Source organism: Lonchura striata, chromosome 25, assembly GCF_046129695.1.
Source record: "Lonchura striata isolate bLonStr1 chromosome 25, bLonStr1.mat, whole genome shotgun sequence".
Classification (NCBI taxonomy): Eukaryota; Metazoa; Chordata; class Aves; order Passeriformes; family Estrildidae; genus Lonchura; species Lonchura striata.
In genome coordinates this window covers 1892332-1915463 of record NC_134627.1, presented here as the reverse complement: position 1 = coordinate 1915463, position 23132 = coordinate 1892332, and the positions used below count along the sequence as shown (strand labels likewise).

The following is a 23132-nucleotide window of genomic DNA, read 5'->3' as shown; positions in this document are numbered from 1 at the left end:
CTCGTTGTGACTGTGCATCCCCTGGCTGTCCCTCTGCCAGACCTGGAGCTGTGGCTGTCCCCCAGGATGGCTCCCGCCTGCTCGCTGGGCAGGGCAGGGATGCTCCAGACAGGGCTGGGGGTCCACAGCCCCATTTTTCACTCCTGATTGTTGGGTTCCCCATGGATTCTCCTTCCAGAGGCTCCTACAAGCTGGAAATGCTCTTTGGCTGCAGCCAGCTCAGGGGAGGGGCCCAGAGTGTGTGGCCTGGGGGGGACACAAGGTCCAGGGGAGGTTTCCAGGTGGGGAGAGCATCCCACGGGGGGAGAAGAGCATCCTTGGTGCTGAGCTGTGAGCCAAGGGTGGGACATTAAAGAGACTGGAGCTGGTGCTGTGTCCTGGCTGTGCTGAGGGGGCTGAGGGGGAATCCATCTCCCAGGGAGACTTCAACTCTGCACACGGAGCACCCTGCACAGGGAACACCCTGCACACGGAGCACCCTGCACACGAAGCACCCTGGACATGGAGCACCCTGGACACAGAGCACCCTGCACAGGGAACACCCTGCACATGGAACACCCTGTGCACAGAGCACTCTGCAGGGATCATCTCCACCCCAGGGATGGTGTGAGGAGCACACGGCAGGGTGAGGGTTACCCAGGCCTGGGTCTGCCCCTGAGGCAGAGCTCTCCCTGTGCAGTAAGTGCACAAGAAGAGCACCCATTGAAGCCTCAAATTTCCAGCAATACCTGGATCGTACCCACCTGGACACAATCCCACCTGGAGGTTCCTCTCCATGGACTCTGGACCATGACCCATCTGACAGCTGGATGGTTCCCTGCAGCCAGGCAGGGATTTGGGATCTCCTGGCTCCTACCCAGCTGAGCAGCTCCTGTGCCAGCACCCCAGGGTGGCAGCAGGGCAGGGACAGGGCAGGGTGTGGTTGTCCCCTTGTGGGGAGCAGGAAGGGCAAGGCTTCCCCTCCCATACTGGGATAAAAGGTGCAAACCACGGGCACAGAGCTCCGGTTTGGCACCAGTCCTGCTCTCAGGAGAGCTGATTATGGAGGAAATCCTTCAAATCTGTTGCAATCATCCGACACCAAACAGCAAAGAGGCTTCCCATGAGAAACAACCCATGGGATCAGGAGATGTCACATGGACATGGCCAAGGGCACAGGAAGGTCCCATGTCTCAGAAAACCCCTTTAATCCTTTCCTGCTTCCCAGGATTCCCAACATGTGGCATAGTCTGTCAGCTCTGAGCTGGCCTGGGGGTCCCACCACACCCCCACACTGGGGGTGGTTTGCCTGCCCAAAGTTTGGGTTTGGGGGTTTGAGCATCAATGGAATCATGGAATGGTTCGGGTGGGAGGAACCATAAAGCCCATCCAGTTCTGCCATGAGCAGGGACACCTTCCACTGTCCCAGTGTGCTCCAAGCACCCTCCAACCTGGCCTTGAGCACTGCCAGGGCTCCAGGGGCACCACAGCTGCTCTGGACAAACCCTTGTCCTGCCTGGAGGGCCGGGGCCCAGCCAGAGCCCTCCCTGGATTTTCCACTGTCAGTGGGAGAAGAAAACTTGAGGAGAGGAAAAAACCTTGGCATGGGGGCTCTAAGAACACCTTGCTTTTTCTGGTTCTCCGAGGCCTGCCCTGCCTGGCTGCTCTGGGTACCCAGCCCTGGCAGAGCTGCCCAGGGCAGTGCTGGGTCCCCATCCCAGGAGGGGTTTCACAGCCCTGCGGATGTGGCACATGGGGACAGGGGGCACGGTGACCTTGGCCGTGCTGTGGGAGCCGTGAGCTCCTCGTCCATCTGGGCTGTCTGGCAGGGCACTGACCCCTGCCCACTTCCTGGCAGGACTAGATGAACCTGGGCCGTGGTCCTGCTTCGTGTCCTTGGGGGTGGCAGGTCCAGCCCCCTCCGGCCACCTACAGCCACTGGGGCTGCTCCAGAGGGTGGGGAGGTGGGCACGGAGCCGTGGTCATCTGAGACCCCATGGAAAAGCTCAGCCCCATCCATGGCTTCCTGTAAGGCCCTGCACAGATTCCCAGAGCAGCTGTGGTGCCCCTGGAGCCCTGGCAGTGCCCAGGGCCAGGCTGGACAGGGCTGGAGCAGCCTGGGACAGTGGGAGGTGTCCCTGCCATGGCAGTGGTGAAAGTGCTTTAAGGTCCCTTCCAACCCAAACCATTCCATGATTCCATGGCTCCCACAGCCTCAAAGGGAAGGGAACTGCAAGGCCCTAGACAGGGGATGTGCTCAGGACACTGTGGGGCTGTCGTGGAGCTCCTCAACCATCCCACAGTCCCAAGAGGACAGAGGGAAGCTCTTGGAACCCTGGAAAATGAGAATTTCAGTCTTTCTGTGCTGCCAGGCACTGACCCCCAGGAGAACACTGCACTGACCTGAGGCCGTGGAAAAGCTTCCAAAATGGAATGGTAGAACTGGGATTGGATCTTGAATAGAAATGTGTGATATCACAGGGTGGGAAATTCAGAGTTTAAGGGTTTAGAATACAGTAATATATACGTAGCAAGATGGACGTTTTAGGCTGGAGGCTGGTCCTTCTCCTTCTTCTTCACCTTCTTCTCCATGGGTTTGGGTGGTTTTGTGTAATTGTATAAAAAAGTCCACATTGCGGGCATGGGTGGTTGGTTACTGGGTTAAAAGTGAAAACAACTTAGGTGTCATTTCTTAATTGGACATTTTATCCTTAAAAGGCCTTGTAGAAAGAGAGATAGAACTTCATTTCCATCTTGTTAGAGTTAAGTGCTGTAGAAGTCATGGTTTGTGAGACTGTAACATAGATAAGAACTAATAAACATTTGGGTTTGAACAAAAAATTTTGTCTTGTGCATTTAATCCCAACCTTAACAGAAAAAAGAAGAGAGGAATCCACAGGAAGTAGCTTGGCCCTGCCCTGGCAGGTGTCCATCTCCCATGAGTGGAATGGGAGCAGATGAGCAATTCCACATCCCCACACTGTCCTGTTCCTCTGCTCAGACTGAAAGGAACTGGGCAAACAGATCACTGTCCCAAAAACTTGGGACATGTGATCTGCCCAAATCTGGTTAAACTTGAAATACCTTTACATTTCTCGTTTCTGAGAAATCACCCCCAGCTCCCAGCCCCTCCTCAGGTTGTGCTCCCTGTTTTCATTTCTGTGTGCTCCTGCAGACTTCTGACTTCATTTCCCAGCAAATCTGTGTGGAGTCCTGGCCCAGACTGAAACTCCAGGGACCTTTCCCAGTATTGCAAACATCCCTGGAGTCACTGACCCCCAGAGGCCGTGGGCAGAGGGCAAACACTGCCTGGACTTTATCTGCAGGTGCCCAGGGCTCCTCTGCCAGCCCCTCTCTCCTCAGTGGGTGGGACACAAGGACCCCATTTCAGAGCCTGCAGCGGGTCAGACACAAATCCAGAGTGATCCAAGAGCTGCAGGGGGAGGCTGTGGCTGTTCCCAACATCCACATCCAGCTGGGGACACGATGTCTCCAGCCCTTCCCACTCTCTTCACCATCCTGCTCCTCTCAGCCGGGGTCTCTGGAGCACCGTGAGTCCCCTCTGTGTCCAGCTGTGTCTGCTGGGGTGGTTTAACTGTGGCTCCTTGTAGTTCCTGGTGGGATTCAATCCCTCCTGTGCCTGCTGGGGTGGTTTAACCTTGGCTCCTTGCAGTTCCTGGTGGGATTCAATCCCTCCTGTGCCTGCTGGGGTGGTTTAACCTTGGCTCCTTGCAGTTCCTGGTGGGATTCAATCCGTCCTGTGCCTGCTGGGGTGGTTTAACCGTGGCTCCTTGCAGTTCCTGGTGGGATTCGATCCCTCCTGTGCCCTGGTTGCTGCCCAGGGTGTCCCAGCTGCTCAGTCTCCCTGCCCAGGAGCACTGAGGACCCAGCCCTGGTGGCCCTGGTGGCCCCGGTGGCCCTGGCGGCTCTGGTGGCTCTCGGGAGCTGTTGTGCCCTCACCTGCAGAGCTGAGCTGAGGAGCCCAGGGCAGCCCAGAAGCAGAGAGGGGTGGCTGGAGGGGTTCCTGTGCTCCGTGGGGCTTTTCCAGGTCTCTGTGGGGCCGTGCTGGATGTGCCTCACCCCCAGGGCTCTCCTGTCCCTTGTCCCTGCCAGGAGTTTCGTGGTGGTGTCCCCGGCCGTGCTGTACCACCCTCACCCTGCCACGCTCTGGGTGCACCTCAGTGACCTCCAGGGGCCCGTCCAGGTCCATGTCCAGCTGCAGGGGGACAGCAGGACCCCTCCCACCACCCTGCTGAGGAGAAAGGTCCTGGAGCCTCATCTGCACCTGAACGTCACCTTTCCGGTGAGTGTCACCCCAAAGCAGCCGGGAGCAGGCAGTGGGCCTGGGTGGCCTCCAGGCCATTTCCATCAGGACTGGGGACAGATGTGACTTCGCCATCTCGTGGCAGGGTCTCACCCCTGGCACTGACAAAGCCAGGCTCAGCCGGTTATCCCGGCTGGAATGATCCTGCCTGCAGGCTGCAGGGTGCTGGGGGACCCTGGCTGTGGGGGGCTCCTGGGGCTGGGGGTGCTCTGGGTCCCCCGGGCACCGTCCTTGTCCTCTCCCCGAGCCTGCTGATCCCCCTGCAGGCTCCAGCCCCTGCCAGAGGGAAGGAGGAAATCGTGGCCCTGCACGTCTCCATCCAAGGAGATTCCCTGAATGTCTCCGAGTCAAAGAAGGTGATGCTGAGAGCACTGAGCCCCGGGATCTTCATCCAGACGGACAAGGCTGTCTACAAGCCTGGGCAGGAAGGTGAGGGGGCAGGAGGGACACCCCGGGTGTGAGGAGAGGGGTGAGGGGGCCGAGCCTTGCTCCTGCACTGCCTGGAAACCGGAGGGGTTATCCCGGGATGTCCTGGGATGCCCAGCACGGGCACAGGGCAGTGCCAGGCCTCGCTGGGGGCCGTGCTGCTGAGGGGCAGTGCAGGGCTCAGGGTGGGTTTCCATCCACCTTCCCACGGGGAATCCCCTCCCTGCGGATGAAGCTGCTCCTCCATCTCCATTTCCTTTCCCAGTGAAGTTCCGAGTTGTCTCTTTGGATAAAGATCTGACCCCCAGCCTGCAGAAGGTGAGAGCAGAGCTGAGGCGTGGGGAGGTGCCAAGGGCTCCCTGCAGTGTCCCAGCCGGCCGTGGGAGAGGTGTGGGAGTCACCTTTCCCCTCGGAATGCTGCCCCGGGGCAGGGATGCCCTGTGCAGGATCAGGAGAAAGCAGAGGGCACGCGTGACACTGGAATGTGCCCACGCCAGCTCCCGGTTAGGGATGCAGCCCTGCTGAGTGGGAAGCGGGGAATGTGCTGATATCCATCAAGGCACCAGACACCAGCAATACCGGCAGGCAGGCTCAGCCTCTGGCACCCCTGAGCAATCACTGGGGCCCCTGGAAGTGCAGCATGTTCCCAGATTAAAGGGGTTCTGGACCCTTCCTAAGGCACTGGGAGATGCCACCCCTCTGTGCCATGCTGGCAGTGCCCTCGGCTCAACCCTGCCAGAGCCAGGCTCAAAATCCATCCCAAAACATCCTGAGGGCTGGGAAGCTCACAGCATCCCACCCTCGCTCTGCCCCACCCACGGCTGTGCCCACCCCACTGAGACCCCAAGGAATGGAATTGCTCCTCTGACCATCCTCTCTTTGCCTTCCAGCTGCCCCTGGTGTTCCTGAAGGTCAGTTTGGGACCCCAGGGGGTGGGGTGGGCTCGGGGGGCCAGGAGAGGGGACACTGGGCACAGCCAGGGGCTGTTTGCTGGCCCCCCGGGCGCTGATCCCGCGTGTCCTGTCAGGATCCCAGCGGGAATCGCATTGCACAGTGGCGGGAGCTGAGCCCTCGGCAGGGAATCGTGGATTTGTCCCTCCCGCTGGCCTCGGAGCCCGCCCTGGGCACCTACACCATCAGCGTGGAGGGGAAGAGCCATTCCTTCAGCGTGGAGGAGTATGGTACATGGGCACTGGGAAGTGGGACCCACCATGGGCAGCAGGTCTCGACCCCCTGCAGCCACCCAGATGTTGTCACTGTCCTGGGAGTGACCACCCTGCGTCCTTGTGCCTGTCCCCTAGTGCTGCCCAAGTTCGAGGTAACCATTCATCTCCCCAGCGTGCTGTGGGAGCAGGACGAAAAGTTCCCGGTGGAGATTTGCGGGCGGTGAGATGGGAACGGGGAACGGGGGGGATGGGGGGGTCCAGCAGGGTGGGGACCCCAGCACAGCCTCTCCCTGTCCCCACACAGCTACACCTACGGGAAGCCTGTCCAGGGCAAGGTCCAGGCTGACTTGTGCCTCAGCCAGAAACCCTGGCCTCGCCATGGGGAGAAGACCTGCACCCAGGTTACCGGGCAGGTGAGTGTGGCTGGGACTGGGGGTGTCACTGGGGTGGCTCCTTCCCAGGAATGCTGCTGACGAGGTTGATCTTCCTTCCAGACGGAGAAGAACGGCTGCTTTTCCACAGAGGTTTCACTGGCCGCCTTACAAAAGATGGCTTTGTCGTTTAGGAAGGAACTCGAAGTCGAGGCATCGCTGGTGGAGGATGGGACAGGTGGGGATGGGGGTGTGCCCGTCCTCACGTGCTCCCAAGGGATTAGTGCTCCCCAGGAACACCCAAAAGTGCTGCTGGGATTTAGGGAAGCACATGCAGCGATGGGGTTTGGGTGCGGGTGTGAGACAGGTCAGCCTAGCAAGACTTGGAATTCCAAGCAGAGGAAAAACGCCATTCAAAGATCCAGCAGCTCTGGCAGTGCTGGGAGCCGAGTCCTGGCAGTGCGGAGAGGTTGGGATCAGCCAGGTTGGTGGGGTGGCTTTGCCTCCCAGCTCATCCCTCACTCAGCACACTGGGAGTGCCCAGCCTGGCTGGAGAGAGGAGAGTAGGGCTTGAGGAGCCTTTTCTGAAGTGTCTGCCCCCAGCTGCACCCTGGCTTTAGGTCTGAAATATTCCATGGGGCTTGTGCTGCTCTTGTAGGAGATGCAAACCATGCTGGGAGCTGCAGAAGGAAAGCCCAAATGTCCAGGGACCTTTTCTGCATGGGGACAGGGGCACTGGCTGGAGCTAAGCTGTGTCCTGCACACCCTGAGCTCCCCGCTCGCTCTCCACAGGGCTGGAGATGAAGAGCACCAAGAGCTGCAAGGTTTTCCCCAGAACAGTCACGGTCACCTTTGAGAACCCCGATCACGTCTACAAGCAGGGCCTCCCCTACACCGGGACGGTACCGGAGCATCCCCTCTCCCCATGGGGCTCGCCTGCCCCTGCTGCTCCCAGCCCTGCTCCTGCCCACCCCAGCCCTGTTCTGCCCCAGCTGCAGCCCCAGTCGCGCATCCCCCCTTCCCTCCCGCACAGATCTGGCTGCAGAGAGCCGACGGCTCTGGGCTGCCCCAGAGGCAGGTCCTGCTCTCAGTCAGGAACCAGGATAAAGTGAGGACACAAAGCTTCCTGACCGACAGCTCAGGGAGAGCCTCCTTCCAGCTGGACGCCTCTGGCTGGAGTGACTTGGTCTCCTTAAATGTGAGTGCCCCACCCTTGTCCCCCCCTCCTTGGGGGTCCCGGAGCTGCTTCCTCCAGTGTGGTGGGGCCTTGCAACTGCACCAGCCTCGGGGGCTGCTGGTGGATTCACCCTGATTCCCACCTCAGGCTAAAGTCAGCAGGACAGCTGAGAAGCAGGAGCAGCGCCCAGCAAGACTCAGGTCCCAAGGTGCCTTTCTGACAATCATGCCCTACTGGTCCACGAGCGGGAGCTTCCTGCACATCCGTGACCCAGAGCGGGACCTGCCCTGCGGCCAATCCCTGCAGGTCCATGTGGATTCCATCTTTGGCAAGGAGGCTTTAGGCAGTGAGCTGCAGAACCTGGATCTGGTTTTCATGGTGAGCCCCAGCCCAGGGCGGGAGGGCAGCAGGAATCAGGTGGGTTGTGTGGGAAGGGTCACATCTCCACACATGCTGTTCATGGTGCTGTCCCCAGGGACAGGACAATGAGCAATCTGCCCTGGAGAGACCGAGGGACATGTCAGAGGAGGTGGCTACTGCCACTGCTGAGCCTGCACCCCGATGGGAGCTGTTGCAGGACTGGAGACTGGGCATGGTCAAAAATCATCCCAGAACTCTCATTGTGGGTGCGTGCTCCACCAGGGCACTTTGATTCCACACTCAGCACCTGTTTTGTTTTCACCCCCTCCTGTGCAGGTGCTGGCCAAGGGGACCATTACCAGCATCTTCAGGAAAGAGGTCGCTGCAGAGCCCGGTACGTCCCATGGCATGGAGAGGCTGTGCAGGGCTCTGCTCCCTGTGCCTGCTCCTCACAGAACCATGGAATGGTTTGGGTTAGAAGGGGCCTCCAAGCCCATCCCGTTCCATCCCCCAGCCCTGGTAGGGACACCTTGCACTCTCCCAGGGTGTTCCAAGCGCTGTCCAGCCTGGCCTTGGACACTTCCATAGCTGGAGCAGCCGCAGTTTCTCTGGTTTCTCTGAATAACATCCCTCCCTTTTCCACGGTCAGGACAGAGAGCCTCCCTCTCCCTGGAGCTGCCCATCGGGCAGGAGCTGGCACCCATGGCCAGGCTTCTGGTCTATGTGGTGCTGCCCAATGGTGAGATGGTGGCTGATTTCACTGAGCTCCACGTGGCCAAGTGCTTCCCCAACCAGGTGAGAGGAGTTGGGTTGTCCATGGCTGCCTGCCTTGGGATCCATCCCACTCCAGGGGCATCGCAGTGTCAGTCTCCCAACCCCTTCCCTGCTCCCCAAACCCTCCGAGAAGAGCCTTCCCTACCTGGGGCTCGGTCCTGCCCTCCACAGGAGGTGATGCTCTCTGGCCCTGTCCCCTGGTGTCCCCGTGCAGGTGAAGATGGCATTTTCCGAGGCCAGGGCGCTGCCTGGGGCAGGGCTCAGGCTGCAGCTGGGGGCTGCCCCGGGCTCCCTGTGCGCTGTCCGAGCCGTGGATCGCAGCGTGCTGCTTCTGAAGCCTGAGGCTGAGCTCAACGCCGAGGCTGTGAGTGCTGGCCCTGCCTGGGGTCCCCATGCAGCCCCAGGAGCAGCCTGGGCTGGGGGTGGGATGATATTGGCTCAAGTGTCCCTCAGATGGACCCAGTGCTGTGGTGGGCAGAGCCCTGTGCTCTGAAAATGAGGGGTTTGTATGTTTTTACTCCCAGGTCTACAAAGCACTGCCTGAATTCAACTACCCCCGCAGCATCCAGGATGAACCATGTGGCTTTTACCGGCACCACTCCAAGATGGAAACCTACAAATTATTCCAGGTGAAGCCCCTGCCAACCTGGGCCTCCCGGTTCCTCCCCATCCAGGAGCCACCCGTGCTCCTCACAAGTGCTGGGAAAGCCACACCGTGGCAAAGGACTTCCCTTTCCTGCAGAGCCCAGGCTCCTTCTCCACTTGTTTTCCGTAGCCCTGGGAGTACTCACTGCTGGAATAGGGATATTCCACCTGCTGGCTGTGGGGGCTGGACACCCTCTGCTTTTTCACAGGCTGCAGCACTGAAGCTCTTCACCAATGCCAAGACCAGGGACCATTGCCCGCCCAGGCCCACTGTTGTTGAAATTATTACTCCTAGAGGTGAGCACAGCCCTTGTGCTGAAAAGAGCAAAGAGCTGGTGGCCAGTTCTGGCTGCTGTGCTCTCGGGGGGACTTGGAGCCACCCAGAAAACACAAAGGGCCACCAAAGAGGGTGGAAGAGGATGGAAAAGGATTTTGCTCGCCCTTGTGCTGGCTGCAGGCAAGGTCCAGCTGAAACCTGAGGCCTCCAGGTTCTGCTCTGCCTTTTCCAGGAGAGCGTTACCCATCCCGTATAGTGGGAGGAAGCAATATTGATCCAGAAATTATGACAGCACACAGCCAAGCCATCCCAGGCATCGAGGATGTACTTGATGTACATCAAGGATCCCAGGCACCCCGGACTTACTTCCCAGAGACGTGGCTATGGGACCTGGTGCCTGTGGGGTGAGAGGACAGCTCCCAAGGAGAGTTGGGGACCTCAGGACTCCTTCTCCCCGTGGGCCGGCACCAGCAGTGTCACAGCGGTGCCACTCAGGCAATGCCACCAGCCATGGTGGGGTGGCCTCATGATGTTCTCCATGCAGGGAGGGCGGCTCTGCCGAGCTGACAGTGACAGTGCCCGACGCCATCACGGAGTGGGAGGCCGGGATGTTCTGTGCGGCCCCGCAGGGCCTGGGGCTGTCCCCTGCTGTCACTCTCACGGCCTTCCAGCCATTCTTCGTGGAGCTGGCGCTGCCCTACGCCGTGGTGCGCCACGAGACCTTCACCCTCAGGGCCACAGTCTTCAACTACCTGCGCCAGTGCCTGCGGGTGAGTGGGCACGGGCAGGGACCCCGGGCTGTGGCGGGGCTGATGGAGCTGTGCCGTGCTCTGGCAGGTTCAGGTGAGGCCGGGAGGTGACCCCGGCTCCAGGGCTGATGGAACCATGGCCGTGCCTTGCAGGTTCAGGTGACGCTGGCAGAGTCGCCAGAGCTGGAGGTGTCACTGAGTGCTGGGGACACCTACAGCAGCTGTGTCTGTGCAGATGAATCCAAGACTTTCCAGTGGGGTGTGCGAGCCACCAGCCTGGGTACAGAGCTGTCACCACCCCACCCTGCTGCCCAGGGACCCCCTCAGGGGATGGGGTTGGGTGGGCAGGGAGGGCAGGAACCCCACAGCACCTCTGGAGTTCTACCTCGCTCCACTCTCACCCTTCCTGGGGACCCCCAGCCTAGTCCAGCCAGCCCCACCCCAAGTCCAGGGGGCTGTGCTCAGGTTTGGGGGTTCCCTGGTGACTGAGGGCCATGTTTGCACCTTCAGGGGAGGTGAACATCACTGTGAGCACCGAGGCCCTCAGCTCCACTGAGCCCTGTGGCAACGAGCTGCCCCTGGTCCCAGCCCAGGGCCGTGCGGACACCGTGATAAAGCCCCTGCTGGTGCAGGTGAGAGGGCTGTGGAGGGGGAAAACGGGATGGATGTGGGAGCAGGGTGCAAAGAGCCCTCGGGGGCAGTGGGAGAGCGCCCAGACATGAAGGCAGGGGTGACCAAGGGGACTGGGGGACAGACAGGTCCCTACTCTTGACTGACGCTGGTTCTGCTTCCCCACAGCCGGGGGGGATCCTGGTGGAGAAGACTCACAGCTCCTTGCTCTGCCAGGAAGGTAGGACTGGCCAGGGGTGTTGGGCAGCGCTGTGGGATGTGGGCCAGGGGTGTGGGCCACTGGTCACAAAGGCCACCGGTCCAGAGGAGGCCAGGGTCAGGGTACCTGGGCAGGAACAGGGTGGATGAGGCTGCCACGGGACAGGCTGGGAAGAGTCGGGCACTCCCACTGTCATGACCCTCTATCCCCACAGGTGCTGAAGAAGTGTCCTTGGAGATTCCTGCAAACATCCTGGAGAGCTCTCAGAGAGCCCACATCACTGTGATGGGTAAGGGACAGGCTAAGGGAGCCCGGGGACCACGGGGGACAGGGTGGGTGCAGAGGTCCCCAGGCTCAGCAGGACGTGAGACCACCCAGACGGGTGCTGGTGGGAGGGGCACAGCTGATGATGTGTCCCCCTGGCACAGGTGACATCCTGGGCAATGCCCTGCAGAACCTGGACAGTCTCCTGGCCATGCCCTACGGCTGTGGGGAGCAGAACATGGTTCGCTTTGCCCCCAACATCTACATCCAGCAGTACCTAGAGAAGACTGGGCAGCTGCTGCCAGACATCCGCACCAAGGCACAGGGGTTCCTGCAGAGCGGTCAGTGGGACCCCGACTGCCTGCCTGGGGGGGGCACCACTGTCCCACAGCACCCTCCTCACGCCACCCGGCTCCCCTGGGCACAGAAAGAGTGCTCTGTCCCCATGTCCTCCCGCAGGGTACCAGCGGGAGCTGCTGTACAAACACCACGATGGCTCCTACAGCGCCTTTGGGAAGAGCGATTCCACGGGCAATACCTGGTGAGGGCTCTGCACCGCATCCAGGGCTCCTCCTGCCACCCAGGGACCCGGTGCTGACCTGCAGCCCTCCGATGTCTCCCTGGCTCCAGGCTGACAGCATTTGTCCTCAAGTCCTTCGGGCAGGCCCGAGCCTACGTGGCCATTGAGGAGCGGCACATCATGGACGCGCTGCGGTGGCTGCAGCAGCGTCAGAAGAAGAGCGGCTGCTTTCAGAGCATGGGCAAACTCTTCAACAACGCCCTGCAGGTGGGGCAGGGCTGGGGTGGGGACCCAGAGTGTGGTCTGGGCAGTGGGGGTGTCCCTGTGTTGGTGTCACAGCCCAGCCAGACCCGTGTCCTCCTGTCCCCGTGCAGGGCGGTGTCTCGGATGAGCTCTCGCTCTCAGCATATGTGACTGCAGCGATGCTGGAGCTGGGACTGCCCACGCTGGTGAGGATGGACCCTTCTTCCCCGCAGGGACTGGTGGGATGGGGACAGCTGCTGGGATAGGCCATTCCAGGCCACCTCGCAGTGCAAACTGGGCACAGCTGGCCGTACTGGGCAGCACTGAGCGAGTCGCATGCCCTGGGCTGGCTCCTGACTCTGCTGCCACGCCAGGAGCCGGTGGTGAGCTCAGCCCTCAAGTGCCTGGAGGCTTCTCCCACGGACGACCCCTACACACAGGCCCTGCTCGCCTATGTGTTCGGGCTGGCGGGGCTGCGGGAGCAGCAGCAGGCGCAGCTGCAGCGCCTGGCCCAGCACAGCGTCAGCGCAGGTACTGCCCGGGCAGGGCACTGGGGGCAGTGCCACCTCTGGGAGAGACCCCAGCCCAGCCCGCAGCAGGGGCTGAGCTGCTGCCCCTTCTCCTGCAGAGGGGCTGCTCTACTGGCAGAGGAGGGGGCAGGCTCAGAAGCCCTCAGAGCTGTCCTGGGCCGCGGCTGCGCCAGCCGAGGTGGAGATGACAGCTTATGTCCTGCTGGCCTACCTGTCCCAGCCCTCAGTGTCCCCTGCTGACCTGGGGACAGCATCCCAGATCGTCCGCTGGCTCTGCAAGCAGCAGAACCCCTATGGGGGCTTTGCCTCCACACAGGTACTGGCCCTGGGCTCCAGGGGCTGCTCTAAACTGGTCCCTCCTGGGAGCCATGCTTGGGGGTGACCCTGGTGCCGTCCCCATGCACAGGACACTGTAGTGGCCCTGCAAGCGCTGGCCAAATACGCTGCCCTGACGTATGGCAGCAACGGGGACATCACAGTGACGGTGACATTGCCCATGGGGACGGTGCAGGACTTTGTGCTGGACAGCAGCAACCGGCTGGTGCTGCAGCGGGCAGCCCTGCCCGAGCTGCCGGGCACCTACGGGCTGCGAGCCCGCGGGCAGGGCTGTGCGCTGGTGCAGGTGGGTACAGCCCGGGCTCCCTGTCCGTGGCCCTGTCCCGGTGCCCTCGCTGGGCTCACCCTGTGCTGTCCCCCAGGTGACCCTGCGCTATAACGTGCCTCCCCCTCCCAGCCCGGGGGCGTTCGAGCTGCGCGTGGAGGCAGAGCCGCTGCCGGGCTCACCGAACCCGCAGCTCCTGCTCCGCCTCTGGGCACGGTAGGGACTGGGGCCGTCCCGCTGCCCCGGGTTGGGGGAGGACAGCAGCAGCCAGGGAGAGAGGGAATCCCATAGCCCACACTGGGGCTCTGCCCTTGCAGGTACAGCGGGAAGCGCCCTGCCACCAACATGGTTGTCATCGAGGCCAAGCTGCCATCGGGCTACAGCCCCGACAAGAAATCCATGGTGGAGGTGAGGAGCCCCCTGCCCACCTTTGGGATACCCCATCCCACAGGTCCCTGCCTGGGGCTGCAGGACACAGAGGGACAGCTGCTCGGGGTGCTGGGCACCCACAGAGCAGCTATGGCCCCTCCTGAGCCATGTCCCTGCAGCTGAAGAGGCAGAACCTGGTGAAGAAAGTGGAGGTGCAGCCTGACCAGGTGACCATTTACCTAGACCAGGTGAGATGGGGCAGGAGCCTGGGGATGTGGGGGGTTCCCCCATGGTGGGTGGCTACACCTCCCCCCCGGGCTGTCTCCACAGCTGAACAAGGAGGAGCAGACCTTTTCCTTCCGAGCCCAGCAGGACTTCCTGGTGAGCAACCTCCAGCCGGCCACCGTGTCCCTGTATGACTACTATGAGACAGGTGAGCCCTGCAGGGTGTCCCCTGGCCCTGTGCCAGCCCTGCAGCCCCAGGGGCTCAGTGGGGTCTGGCTGATCACACTGATGAGCTTTGGCTCGTTAAGGGAGCAGCTCCTCCCAGCCCCTGGTCACCACTTCTCCCATTGCAGGTGACCGTGTGGATGTGGCCTACACTGCACCCCCCAGCTCAGGTAGGGGCTGAGCCTGCCAGGCCAGGGGTCACCCCACCCTTGGGACCCTGATGGGGACCTGGAGGGCCCCAGGGGAAACAGGGCAGGCAGTGGGGGCACAGGAGCCCATCCCAGAGTCCTGCCCTGATTGTTGGGTATTTGCTGACCAGAGCTCAGGGGCAGAGGTCCGAGACTGGCACTGGCAGCCTGCCCAGGTGTGCAGGAGATGCTGTGCCTCTTTGAGGGGGCTCAGCCCCCATCAGCCCCAGCCTTCCTCCAGGAACCCCCTGGAGTTCCCCACGTAGGGCTCTGGGCTCACACAGGGGATGGGGCTCAGCCAGAGGGTCAAGGGAAGCAAGGGCAGTGGTGGGGGATGCTGGGGACTCTCCTCTCATGGCACCCCCATATTTCCTTTTGAAGAGAAGGAAAACATCTAACTCGGCCTGGAGCCTGGCAGCCCATCCCTGCCCCAGCACCTGCCAAGGACAGGGAGAGCTGAAGTCTCTGCTCCCACCCTGGCCATGGTCCTGACTCTCCATGGGGGCAGGAGGTGGCCCAGAGACCCTCCCAGCAGCACTGGCCTCCAGCAGGGCCCCTCTGGATGGAGCCACAGCTCCCCACCAGGATCTGCAGCCAAGGGGCTCCTGCAGGCCCAAGGACACACATGGCTTCTCCAGCCAGCCACAGTGAGGACACAGACACAGGGACACCCCCGGGCCACCTCCTGCCAACCCTGCACAGGGGCTCTGGGGTGCCAGCTCTGGCCTCTCCCCTCCCCACATCACCTGAAGGGGACCCAGAGCTCCTCCCTCGTGCCAGAGCTTCCCTGGTGGGTCCCCACCACCCCTCACCCCTCCTGGGATCCACAGTGCCACCCCAGCCCCCTCCCCAGCACTGACAACGATGCCAGTGTCACCACGAGGGACCTGGAGACACTGCCATCCCAGCACAAACCAGTCAGGTGCCTCTTGGAGAGAAGCTAGGTCCTGGTGGACCCCAGGCCCTGCCCTGGGTCTAAATAAAGCCATACAGTCAAGCACTTCTTTAAGCTTGGTCTTTCTTTTCCTTGAGGGTCCCACCCCAGAATGGGGTGTGGACAGGGTGGCTGCTGTGGCTTGGGGCAGCAGATAAAGGTCAGGAAAGTCAATCCCTGTCAGACAAAGCTGGGTAGACTCTTGAGGCATGAGCAGAACACACCCAGCAGTGCCCTCTCTGCCTGTGATATGCCACAAGGGGACATGGCAGTGCCAGCACGGGTCCCTCACCTCACCCAGGTGCGTGACACAGCCCTGGGCAGCCTCAGATGGGTTAAACTCTACTGTCCTGAGCAGCTGCTCCAGGCAGAGACACCAAATCTGGCCCAGGGGTGTCCCCCAGAGCCACACCCTCCCTGGGGACAGCTGGGGCTCACTTGATGCTCCTGTGATGTCCCCAGGAGGAGTCACCCAGCAGACCTGGTGACACCTGGAGCTGTGGCCAGGGGCTGGGGCTGCAGCTCTGGGGCCAGATGACCTCCCCTGTGCCCCACGGGAGGGCACAGGGCACTGTCACAGCAAGGCACGACTAAGCAAGGTGTGGCCAAGCCCCACCCTGTCCCCAGGGCTCCTGAGGTGGCAGTGGAGCACAGGAGCCAGCCCTGTGCCCCAAGCCGAGTCCCTAGCTGGGGATGGAGCCTCTCCCACCTCACTTGTGGCGCTTTTTCTTCTGCTCTTTGCGCTTCTGAGCCCTCACGTCCTTCTTGAGGCGGCTGTCGACCACCTTGAACTGGCCCTTGACGCCGGGGGGACGCCGTACCCGGCGTCCCACACCCTTCTTGGCCACCAGGTAGGTGACCTGGCGCTTCTCCTTGGCCAGCCCGGCCTTCTTGTAGATGCTGCAAGAGAAGGACAAAAATCAGAGTGAGTTTGGGCAGGACAACATCGGGTCCCACCCCTCTTCTAGCTGTGCCACCCCTGGATCAGCCTGGCTGGGAACAAAGAGCTGTCCCAGTGGCTGCAGGGACACGGTCCCACCAGCCAGCCCAGCCACAAAGGGATGAGCTGGATCCTGGCTTGGCCACTCACCGGCGCAGCTGGGCCACCTTCTCCCGCTCCGAGATGTCCACGGTGCTCACCACAGCCTCGGCCTTTTTCTTCATCTGCTCCAGCTTCTTCAGCATCTGAGGGACAGCCGGGGGGCACATCGGGTCAGAGGAGGGACAGGGTATCAGAAAAGAATGGGGTATCAGAGCTGGGACAGGGGCATTGGAGAAGGGACAGGGTGGTCAAAGGGGGGCTGAGGCCCTGGGAGAGGAGTCAGGGCACCCCTGGGAGCCCACCCCCACTCACCCTCCGCTTCTTGCGGGCCTTGGCCTCCGCCACCTTCTTGATGGGGCGGGCGTTGATCTCCTTCCAGCGCTGCCGATAGGCCTCGACCGTCTGCTTGTCCACGGGCAGCTGCCGGCGCCGGTGCTGCCGCTCCTCCTCCGTGAACCACTCGGGCAGCTCCCCCTCCTCCTCATTGTAGGAGTACCTGCAGGGGCCCAGGTGACCTGTGAGCAGGACACGGGGCCCCACCACACCTGTCCCTGCCAAGGAGCAAACCCTGCAGCCCCCAGCTGGTACCTGTTGAAGGAGTCGTCGATGAGGTCCCGCCGGGCCTTTTTGGAGGTGGCAATGACAGAGCCTAGGGCCAGGCCCTCTGCATCCAGGACTCTTTTCACTGTGGGACATGGGACAGCTTGGCCTGGCTGCAGCCCAAGAGCCAGGGAGCAGCCCTAGGGAGCATGGTCCATCCTTGTCCCCATCTCCTGTCCCTCCTGAGGGACCTCCAGGTCTGTCCCTGCCCCCATCTCCTGTCCTTCCCGAGGGACCCGCAGGTCTGTCCCTGTCTCCTGTCCCTCCTGAGGGATCCCCAAGGCCCCCCACTCACCTGGGTTCTCAATAGGCACCACCTCAAAGCCACAGGGCTCGACACGGCCCCGCTTCCTCCCCACCGGTGCCAGTGGCCTGTGGAGAGGAGTGGGCAGGGCTGGGGTCCCTCAGCTCTCCAGGACTGTGGAGGTGAAGGGACACCCAGACCGCCCTCAGCCCTCACCTCTCATCTTCACTGCTGCTGTCATCGTCACTGCTCTGCTCCTCCTGAGCTTCACTGGCATCGGGAGCTGCAGCTGCTGTAGGGGTGGGCTCGGCTGGAACCTCCTCCTGGGCCACCTTCTTCTTCTTCTGCCCTTTCTTTGTTGTTTTGTCTGGGAATGGGAAGCACTGGCTGAGACACAGCAAAGGCAGACCCTGCCGCAGATCCTCCTCTAGAGATCCTGCTCATTAACACTGCACTAATGGCAGCTCGTTAGTAACACAGGCTGGGAACACTCTCTGGTCTAGGGGCAGGTCTTCCTGCCCATGGCCAAGCTTGGAATTGAACGCTCTTTGAGCAACTTTCCAACCCAAACCATTCCATGCTGCTGCTCAGGGAGCATCCCCATTGACGCTGGACCCAGTGCCCCACAGGAGACTGTGGGACTGTTCCTCTGTGTCCCCTCACCTCTCTGAGCCTCACGCTGCCTCTCAGCCAACATCTGGGCCTGGCCCAGCTCCAGCTCCTCATCTGCATCATCCTCGATGCCAGCGAAGGCGTCCTGGCATGGGGAACAGTGGGGTCAGCCCCAGGGCCAGCCTGGGGAGGGGCCAGCCCCAGGGAGGGCAGGGTCAGCCTCAGGACAGTCTGGAGAAGCTGCTGGGGCTGAGGCTGCTCCATCATTCCTGTCCCACAAGTGGGACTCACCTTCCCAAACCACAGGCTGGTTTGTCGCTCCTCCAGCACCGACTTCTCCTCCAGGGGCACCAGCAGGGGATTCTCCACATCCTGCCCTTCATCATCATCCTCCTCCTCTTCCTTCTGCTTAAACTTCGCCCTGAGAGCCAGAGCAGCAGGATCAGTGTCCCCAGCCCTGGCTGCGTCCTGGAGCTGCTCCCAGGGCAGCCCCTGCCCAGGAAGCCTCTCCCCTCTCACCTCTTCCCCCTCTGCTCCCGCTGCAGCTTCCGCTGCCGGGCCTCGATCTCCAGCAGCTCCTCCGGGTCCAGGTCGCTGGCCAGGGACACGTCGTCCTCTTCGTCGTGATCCGACACGTAAATGTCATCGTCCCCAGGGCCGTTCTCCAGCAGGGCATCGGCCGAGGCCATGTCCCCGCGGGACAGCTCATCCAGCAGCTGTGACACACCTCAGAGTCACACAGGTGACACAAGTGACAAGCCAGGCCCTGTCTCACCCCGCTGTCCCCACCCACCGGGGTCCTGTGGATGCTCTTCAGGGAGAACATGCTGGTGTCACCATCGTCAGCGATGGACACTCCAGGCAGGTCCATCTGCAGCTCCACACGCTCCCGCTGCTTCCTCTGCTCCTTCAGGATCTTCTTCTTCTTCCTGGAGGAGGCAAAGGAATGAGACCACACTGTCCCCATCACACACAAACACCCCAAAAGCTCAGCCCCTGCCACAGCACTGCCAACCCCTTGTGAGGGGTCCCCAGTGCTGGGTCAGCCTGGAACACCTGCTTGGAGGAGCAGAGGAGCCCAAGGACCCCAAGCCCCCTCAGCAGAGGGACAGGCTGACACTACCACCCTCTGCCTCCATGACTGCAAGCCTATTTCTCTTCTCCTTTCTACCTCTTCAGCTCCGCCAGCTCCTTGGCCTTCATCTCTGCCAAGGCCAGCTCCACCTCCTCTTGCTCCTTCGCCTCTTCAGCAGCTGCAGCTTTCGCCTCCATCTTCTCTTTCTTCTCCTCCTCCCTGCCCTCTTCCTCCTCACCGGAGCTCAGGCTGCCAAAAGGAAGGAGCTCAGAGAAGCTGTGCTAAGGACAGCCCACCCCAGCCTCCAGCCCGGACACAGCCCACCCCAGCCCGGGGTCAGCCCTGCTCCCTGGCCCTACTTGATATCCAACTCCTTCGCCTGCTCCTTCAGCTTCTTGGCCAGAAACCGCCGCAGCTTTGTCCTCCAGTTGAGCAGGGCCCTGGGTGGGGTGGCAGCTGTTAGGGACAGCCAGCAGGGCCAGCTGGGGGTGTGGCTGTCCCAGTGTCCCCCAGCACCTGAGCTCCTTGCGGCCCAGCACTCGGATGTCCCTGCAGCACTGGCGCAGCTCCTCCGTGGTGGAGCTGTGATTCTCCAGTTCCCCATCCCCCAGAGTGATCTAGCACAAGAAAAGTGATTTAAATTTGAATCCCAGCCTCCCCTCCACAGGACAGAGAGTCCTTCCATGCAGTCACCTCGTTGGCCTTGGAGAGGAAGTCCACAGGGTTGGGAGCCTTGAGGAAGTCCATGAGAGTGAAGCGGTGGTACAGGGTGGTGTCACCCTCAGCGTAGCCTTCAGCCTGGGGGGAAAAGGGGCTGTGGCAGCCAGGGAAGGGTACAGGCATACAGGCAGATACCACCAGCCCTGAATGTGGATGGGGTCACCTAAATTGTGCCTTGCTGCAGTGGCCACGTAAGTTTTCCTGTGGCTTGTTCTCGGGTATTTCAGAAATTGTTTCCCACCTCAGCCTGAGCTAGAAGTCGCCAGCCCCAGCCCAGCAGCAGCTCCCAGCCCCACCTCAGACACCAGAGCTGACAATGGCAGGTTTGTGTCAGCTCCATGCTCAGCTAAGACCACCTGGCACAGACTGACTGTCCTAAATCCACCTCAGAGGCACAAACCTGGTGCTCAACCCCTGTAGGGTTTAACTCACCCAGCTCCAGCCTCACAGTCACCACTTCAGCACTTCAGTGACTTTAGGGCTCCAAACCTCCCCCAATCTGGTTTTTCCAACAATTTCCCTCCCAAAATCTTGCATTCTCCTGAATAATCCTAATTCTCACAACCTCTTCAGGCCCAGTCCCCTTTATATCTGGCCTTGCTCATACCTTGGGCTTCTTTTTGCTGACCAGCTCACTGACAGACTTGGTGGCAACCTCCACATCCTTAAAGGCGTATTTGGGGTCAAAAAACTTGCTGTCAATTTTGTCTGGAGCCTGATAACCTGGGATGAAGAGATGAGAGCCATGAGAAACATTCCTCTGGGACAGAGGGATCAGAGCCAGCCAGAATGAAGGAATCAGAACCACTCCTGCTGGAATGGAGGAATCAGAGCTACTTCTCTGGGGAGAGGGCTCAGAGCCATTCCACTGTCCCAGGAGAAATCAGATCCATCAAAAACATTCCTCCTGGGATGGAGTAATTACAGCCAACAGCATATTCCCCCAGCCCCACCCCAGCCACTCCAGATGCCCCTGGATGCTCACCCTGGCACACCACAAAGATCTCGGCAGACTCGTTGCGGGAGGCCTGGGGCTTGGTGGCCTGGACCTTCTGGAAGAACTGCTGGAAGATCCACAGCAGGGACTGGTAATCCCGGGAGCGGAAAACCTTGGTGATGAACCAGCCACCCTTGCACAGGAACTCACAGGCCAACTTCAGGGCCATGAGGGTCAGGTTGGCTGCAGCAGGAGAGAGCAGGGAGTGAGGGAATGACCCTTCCCTGGGAGGGTGGAGACAGGCTGGAATGGGTTTCCCAGAGAAGCCGTGGCTGCCCCATCCCAAAGGCCTGGCTGGATGGGGCTTGGAGCACCCTGTGACAGGGGAAGATGTCCCAGCACGGGGCTGGAGCTGGCACTGAATGGGCTTTAAGGTCCCTCCCAACCCACAGCAGCCTAGGACCCTGTAAGGGCAGTGAGCTGTCCCAGTGTCCCCACCCTGTGAGTAGGCGTCGTGCACCCAGCTGGCTCCCACGTTGGGCGCTCCATCGTTCAGCACCACGTCCACCTTCCACGTCTGCAGCTCCTTGCGCAGGGCCTGTGGGACAGGGACACACATTCGTCCCTCTCTGAGGACCCCAGCCCATCCCCTGTGACCCCCCTGCCACCAAGGGCACCTGCAGCCCCAGGCCAGTACCTGGCGGCACTTCTCGGTGGTGATGTCCTCCTGCAGCGTCACCACGTTGGGAATGGGCTTGATAGGCACCAAGTCCACCCCTGTTGAAGAAACACAGCAAATCCCCTCAAAAGGGACCCAGCCCATGCCAAGTGGCTTCCCCACCCAGCCCCTCCTCCTCCCTGGACGCCCTTTGTCACACCCAGGGACTGTCCCAGCTGTGGGGACAGATCAGTGCTCACCGATGATCAGGCTGGACACCGGCATGAACTTGGAAGCCACCTGAAGCCTGGGAAGCACAGAGAGGAGCAAAGCTGCAGCAGCAGCCCAGGGGAGCTCAGCCAGGACTGCGCTCCCAGGGCTCGGTGTGCAGCACAGGGGTCCCACAGCACAGACCCCCGGCGGCTGGTGGCACTGGGGGTGGCTGTCCCCACTCACCAGCCGCCGGGAGCCGCACACAGGTCCAGCAAGGCCCGGGCCTTCTGCAGGAACTGGAACTTCCGATTGAGCTGCAGCAGCTTGAAGGAGGAGCGGGAGCGGAAGCCTGGGGGACAGCAGGAGGGTGGTTCTGGGGGTGCCCGGGACCACAGCCCCCTGCCCCCGGCACTGGGCTCGGCCCTCACCCGTCTCCTTGGCCAGGTGGTAGAACTTGTCCCGCCGGCTCTTGCCCAGTTTGCTTTTCTTGCCCATGGTGGAGGCGGGGAGGCCCCTTGGGGGGGCTGGGATGTGCTGCCAGCCAAGGGCTCAAGCCTGGGGGGGAAACGGGGCTGAGGGGTGGCCTGGGCCCCCGAGGCACTCGAGGCACTGCAGGGGAGACCGGCCTCCGTCGCTGCCCCCTGAGTCCCTCCAGCTCTCTCCCTGCCTTACCCCTCCCAGTGCCCCTCCGGTTCCTCCCTCACTGCCCTCCCAGGGCCCCCCAGCGCCCCCTCACTGCTCCCGGCCCTGCCCCTCAGGCCCAGCCGAGGCACGTTTCGGCCCCGTTGTCCCCCTGAGGCCTCGGATCACCCGAGCTCCACACCCCTCGCCCTGACACCCCCGAACCCCCTCCCCCAGCCCAAGCCACCGCCCCCAGACACTGACCCGACCCAGACCCAGGCCCCGATCCAACCCCAGGCCCCGACCCAGACCCAAACCCAGACCCCGGTCCAGATCCCGATCCCGGTCCAGACCCAGCCCCAGGCCCAGGCCCCGACCCAGCCCCAGCCCCCGCCCCCGACCCAGACCGCCACCCAGACAGCGATACAGCCCCAGGCCCCGATCCAACCCCAGACCCAGACCCCAATCCCGATCCAGCCCCAGGCCCCGATCCAACCCCAGACCCAGAGCTCGATGCAGCCCCAGGACCCGATGCAGCCCCAGCCCCAGACCTCGATGCAGCCCCAGACCCAGACCCCAACCCAGCCCCAGGCCCCGATCCAGCCCCAGACCCAGACCCCGAGCCAGCACCAGACCCAGACCTCGATCCAGCCCCAGGCCCCGATCCAGCCCCAGACCTCGATCCAGCCCCAGGCCCCGATCCTGATCCAGCCCCAGGCCCCGATCCAGCCCCAGACCTCGATCCAGCCCCAGGCCCCGATCCTGATCCAGCCCCAGGCCCCGATCCAGCCCCAGACCTCGATCCAGCCCCAGGCCCCGATCCTGATCCAGCCCCAGGCCCCGATCCAGCCCCAGACCTCGATCCAGCCCCAGGCCCCGATCCTGATCCAGCCCCAGGCCCCGATCCAGCCCCAGGCCCCGATCCCGACCCTGCTCCTGTTCCTGCTCCCGGTCCCGCCGCGTGCCCGCACCGCCTTCCCGGCGTGCCCTGCGCGAACCCCTTAGCTTCCGCTTCCTCCCGCCCTGGCCGACATTTCAGGAGCGGCGCAGCCCTCCTCCGCAGCCTGCGGGCGGCAGAAGGAGAAGGATAGCGGACAGCTCGGAGGTGCGGGCACAGTACCGGGCCCGCTCGGTGATGCGGTCACGGGCCTGTCCTTCCCCTCCGGCGCTTTCCCACACGGACACAGCACCTCTGGCCGCTCCGAGCTGGCAGCGCGGTGCCGACACGAGGGGC

General features: G+C 62.1%; 2 protein-coding genes across 5 annotated transcripts; one reads left to right on the top strand and one right to left on the bottom strand.

The window, feature by feature from the left end:
• Nucleotides 1-3341: 3341 nt before the first annotated feature.
• LOC110479568 (alpha-2-macroglobulin-like protein 1) lies at nt 3342-15242 on the top strand. Of its 3 annotated transcripts, XM_021546950.3 has the most exons (36): nt 3342-3530; nt 4093-4282; nt 4570-4732; nt 4995-5047; nt 5620-5640; nt 5757-5910; nt 6031-6115; nt 6200-6308; nt 6390-6504; nt 7059-7168; nt 7300-7464; nt 7591-7821; nt 8140-8197; nt 8453-8598; nt 8792-8941; nt 9102-9206; nt 9432-9519; nt 9732-9903; nt 10044-10269; nt 10402-10528; nt 10759-10880; nt 11047-11098; nt 11292-11366; nt 11506-11682; nt 11801-11882; nt 11972-12128; nt 12236-12310; nt 12479-12635; nt 12733-12950; nt 13041-13256; nt 13333-13451; nt 13553-13643; nt 13784-13852; nt 13935-14037; nt 14183-14224; nt 14624-15242. In XM_021546950.3, the coding sequence occupies exons 1-36, from the start codon at nt 3466-3468 to the stop codon at nt 14638-14640; spliced, it is 4305 nt and encodes a 1434-aa protein (XP_021402625.2). In that variant the 5' UTR covers nt 3342-3465; the 3' UTR covers nt 14641-15242. The 3 variants fall into 3 exon arrangements, with proteins under 3 accessions (XP_021402625.2, XP_021402626.2, XP_021402627.2); XM_021546951.3 differs by lacking the exon at nt 13041-13256; XM_021546952.3 differs by lacking the exons at nt 13041-13256; nt 14183-14224; nt 14624-15242 and having other exon boundaries at nt 13368-13451; nt 13935-14035.
• Nucleotide 15243: 1 nt separating this feature from the next.
• Nucleotides 15244-23125, bottom strand: FTSJ3 (FtsJ RNA 2'-O-methyltransferase 3). Of its 2 annotated transcripts, XM_077788252.1 has the most exons (23): nt 23089-23125; nt 22870-22962; nt 21706-21832; nt 21521-21626; nt 21325-21371; nt 21104-21183; nt 20905-21004; nt 20455-20649; nt 20077-20192; nt 19443-19547; nt 19266-19366; nt 19109-19189; nt 18846-18998; nt 18468-18603; nt 18194-18390; nt 17966-18095; nt 17726-17819; nt 17279-17429; nt 17114-17190; nt 16807-16903; nt 16531-16714; nt 16267-16361; nt 15244-16076 (listed from the first exon to the last, which is right to left on the bottom strand). In XM_077788252.1, exons 3-23 carry the CDS (start codon nt 21770-21772, stop codon nt 15887-15889), a joined length of 2502 nt encoding a protein of 833 aa, XP_077644378.1. In that variant the 5' UTR covers nt 21773-21832; nt 22870-22962; nt 23089-23125; the 3' UTR covers nt 15244-15886. The 2 variants fall into 2 exon arrangements, with proteins under 2 accessions (XP_077644378.1, XP_031362926.2); XM_031507066.2 differs by lacking the exon at nt 23089-23125 and having other exon boundaries at nt 22828-22882.
• Nucleotides 23126-23132: the final 7 nt, after the last annotated feature.

Bases quoted from the DNA above. Each gene is read 5' to 3' on its own strand.
- FTSJ3 (XM_077788252.1), bottom strand. From the start codon at position 21,772: ATGGGCAAGAAAAGCAAACTGGGCAAGAGCCGGCGGGACAAGTTCTAC. The intron at 21,627-21,705 runs GTGAGGGCCGAG...GCTGTCCCCCAG, and splicing joins CCACCTGGCCAAGGAGACGG to GCTTCCGCTCCCGCTCCTCC. The intron at 21,184-21,324 runs GTGAGCACTGAT...TTTCTTCAACAG, and splicing joins GGTGTCCAGCCTGATCATCG to GGGTGGACTTGGTGCCTATC.
- LOC110479568 (XM_021546950.3), top strand. From the start codon at position 3,466: ATGTCTCCAGCCCTTCCCACTCTCTTCACCATCCTGCTCCTCTCAGCC. The intron at 4,733-4,994 runs GTGAGGGGGCAG...TTCCTTTCCCAG, and splicing joins CTACAAGCCTGGGCAGGAAG to TGAAGTTCCGAGTTGTCTCT. The intron at 13,452-13,552 runs GTAGGGACTGGG...CTGCCCTTGCAG, and splicing joins CTGCTCCGCCTCTGGGCACG to GTACAGCGGGAAGCGCCCTG.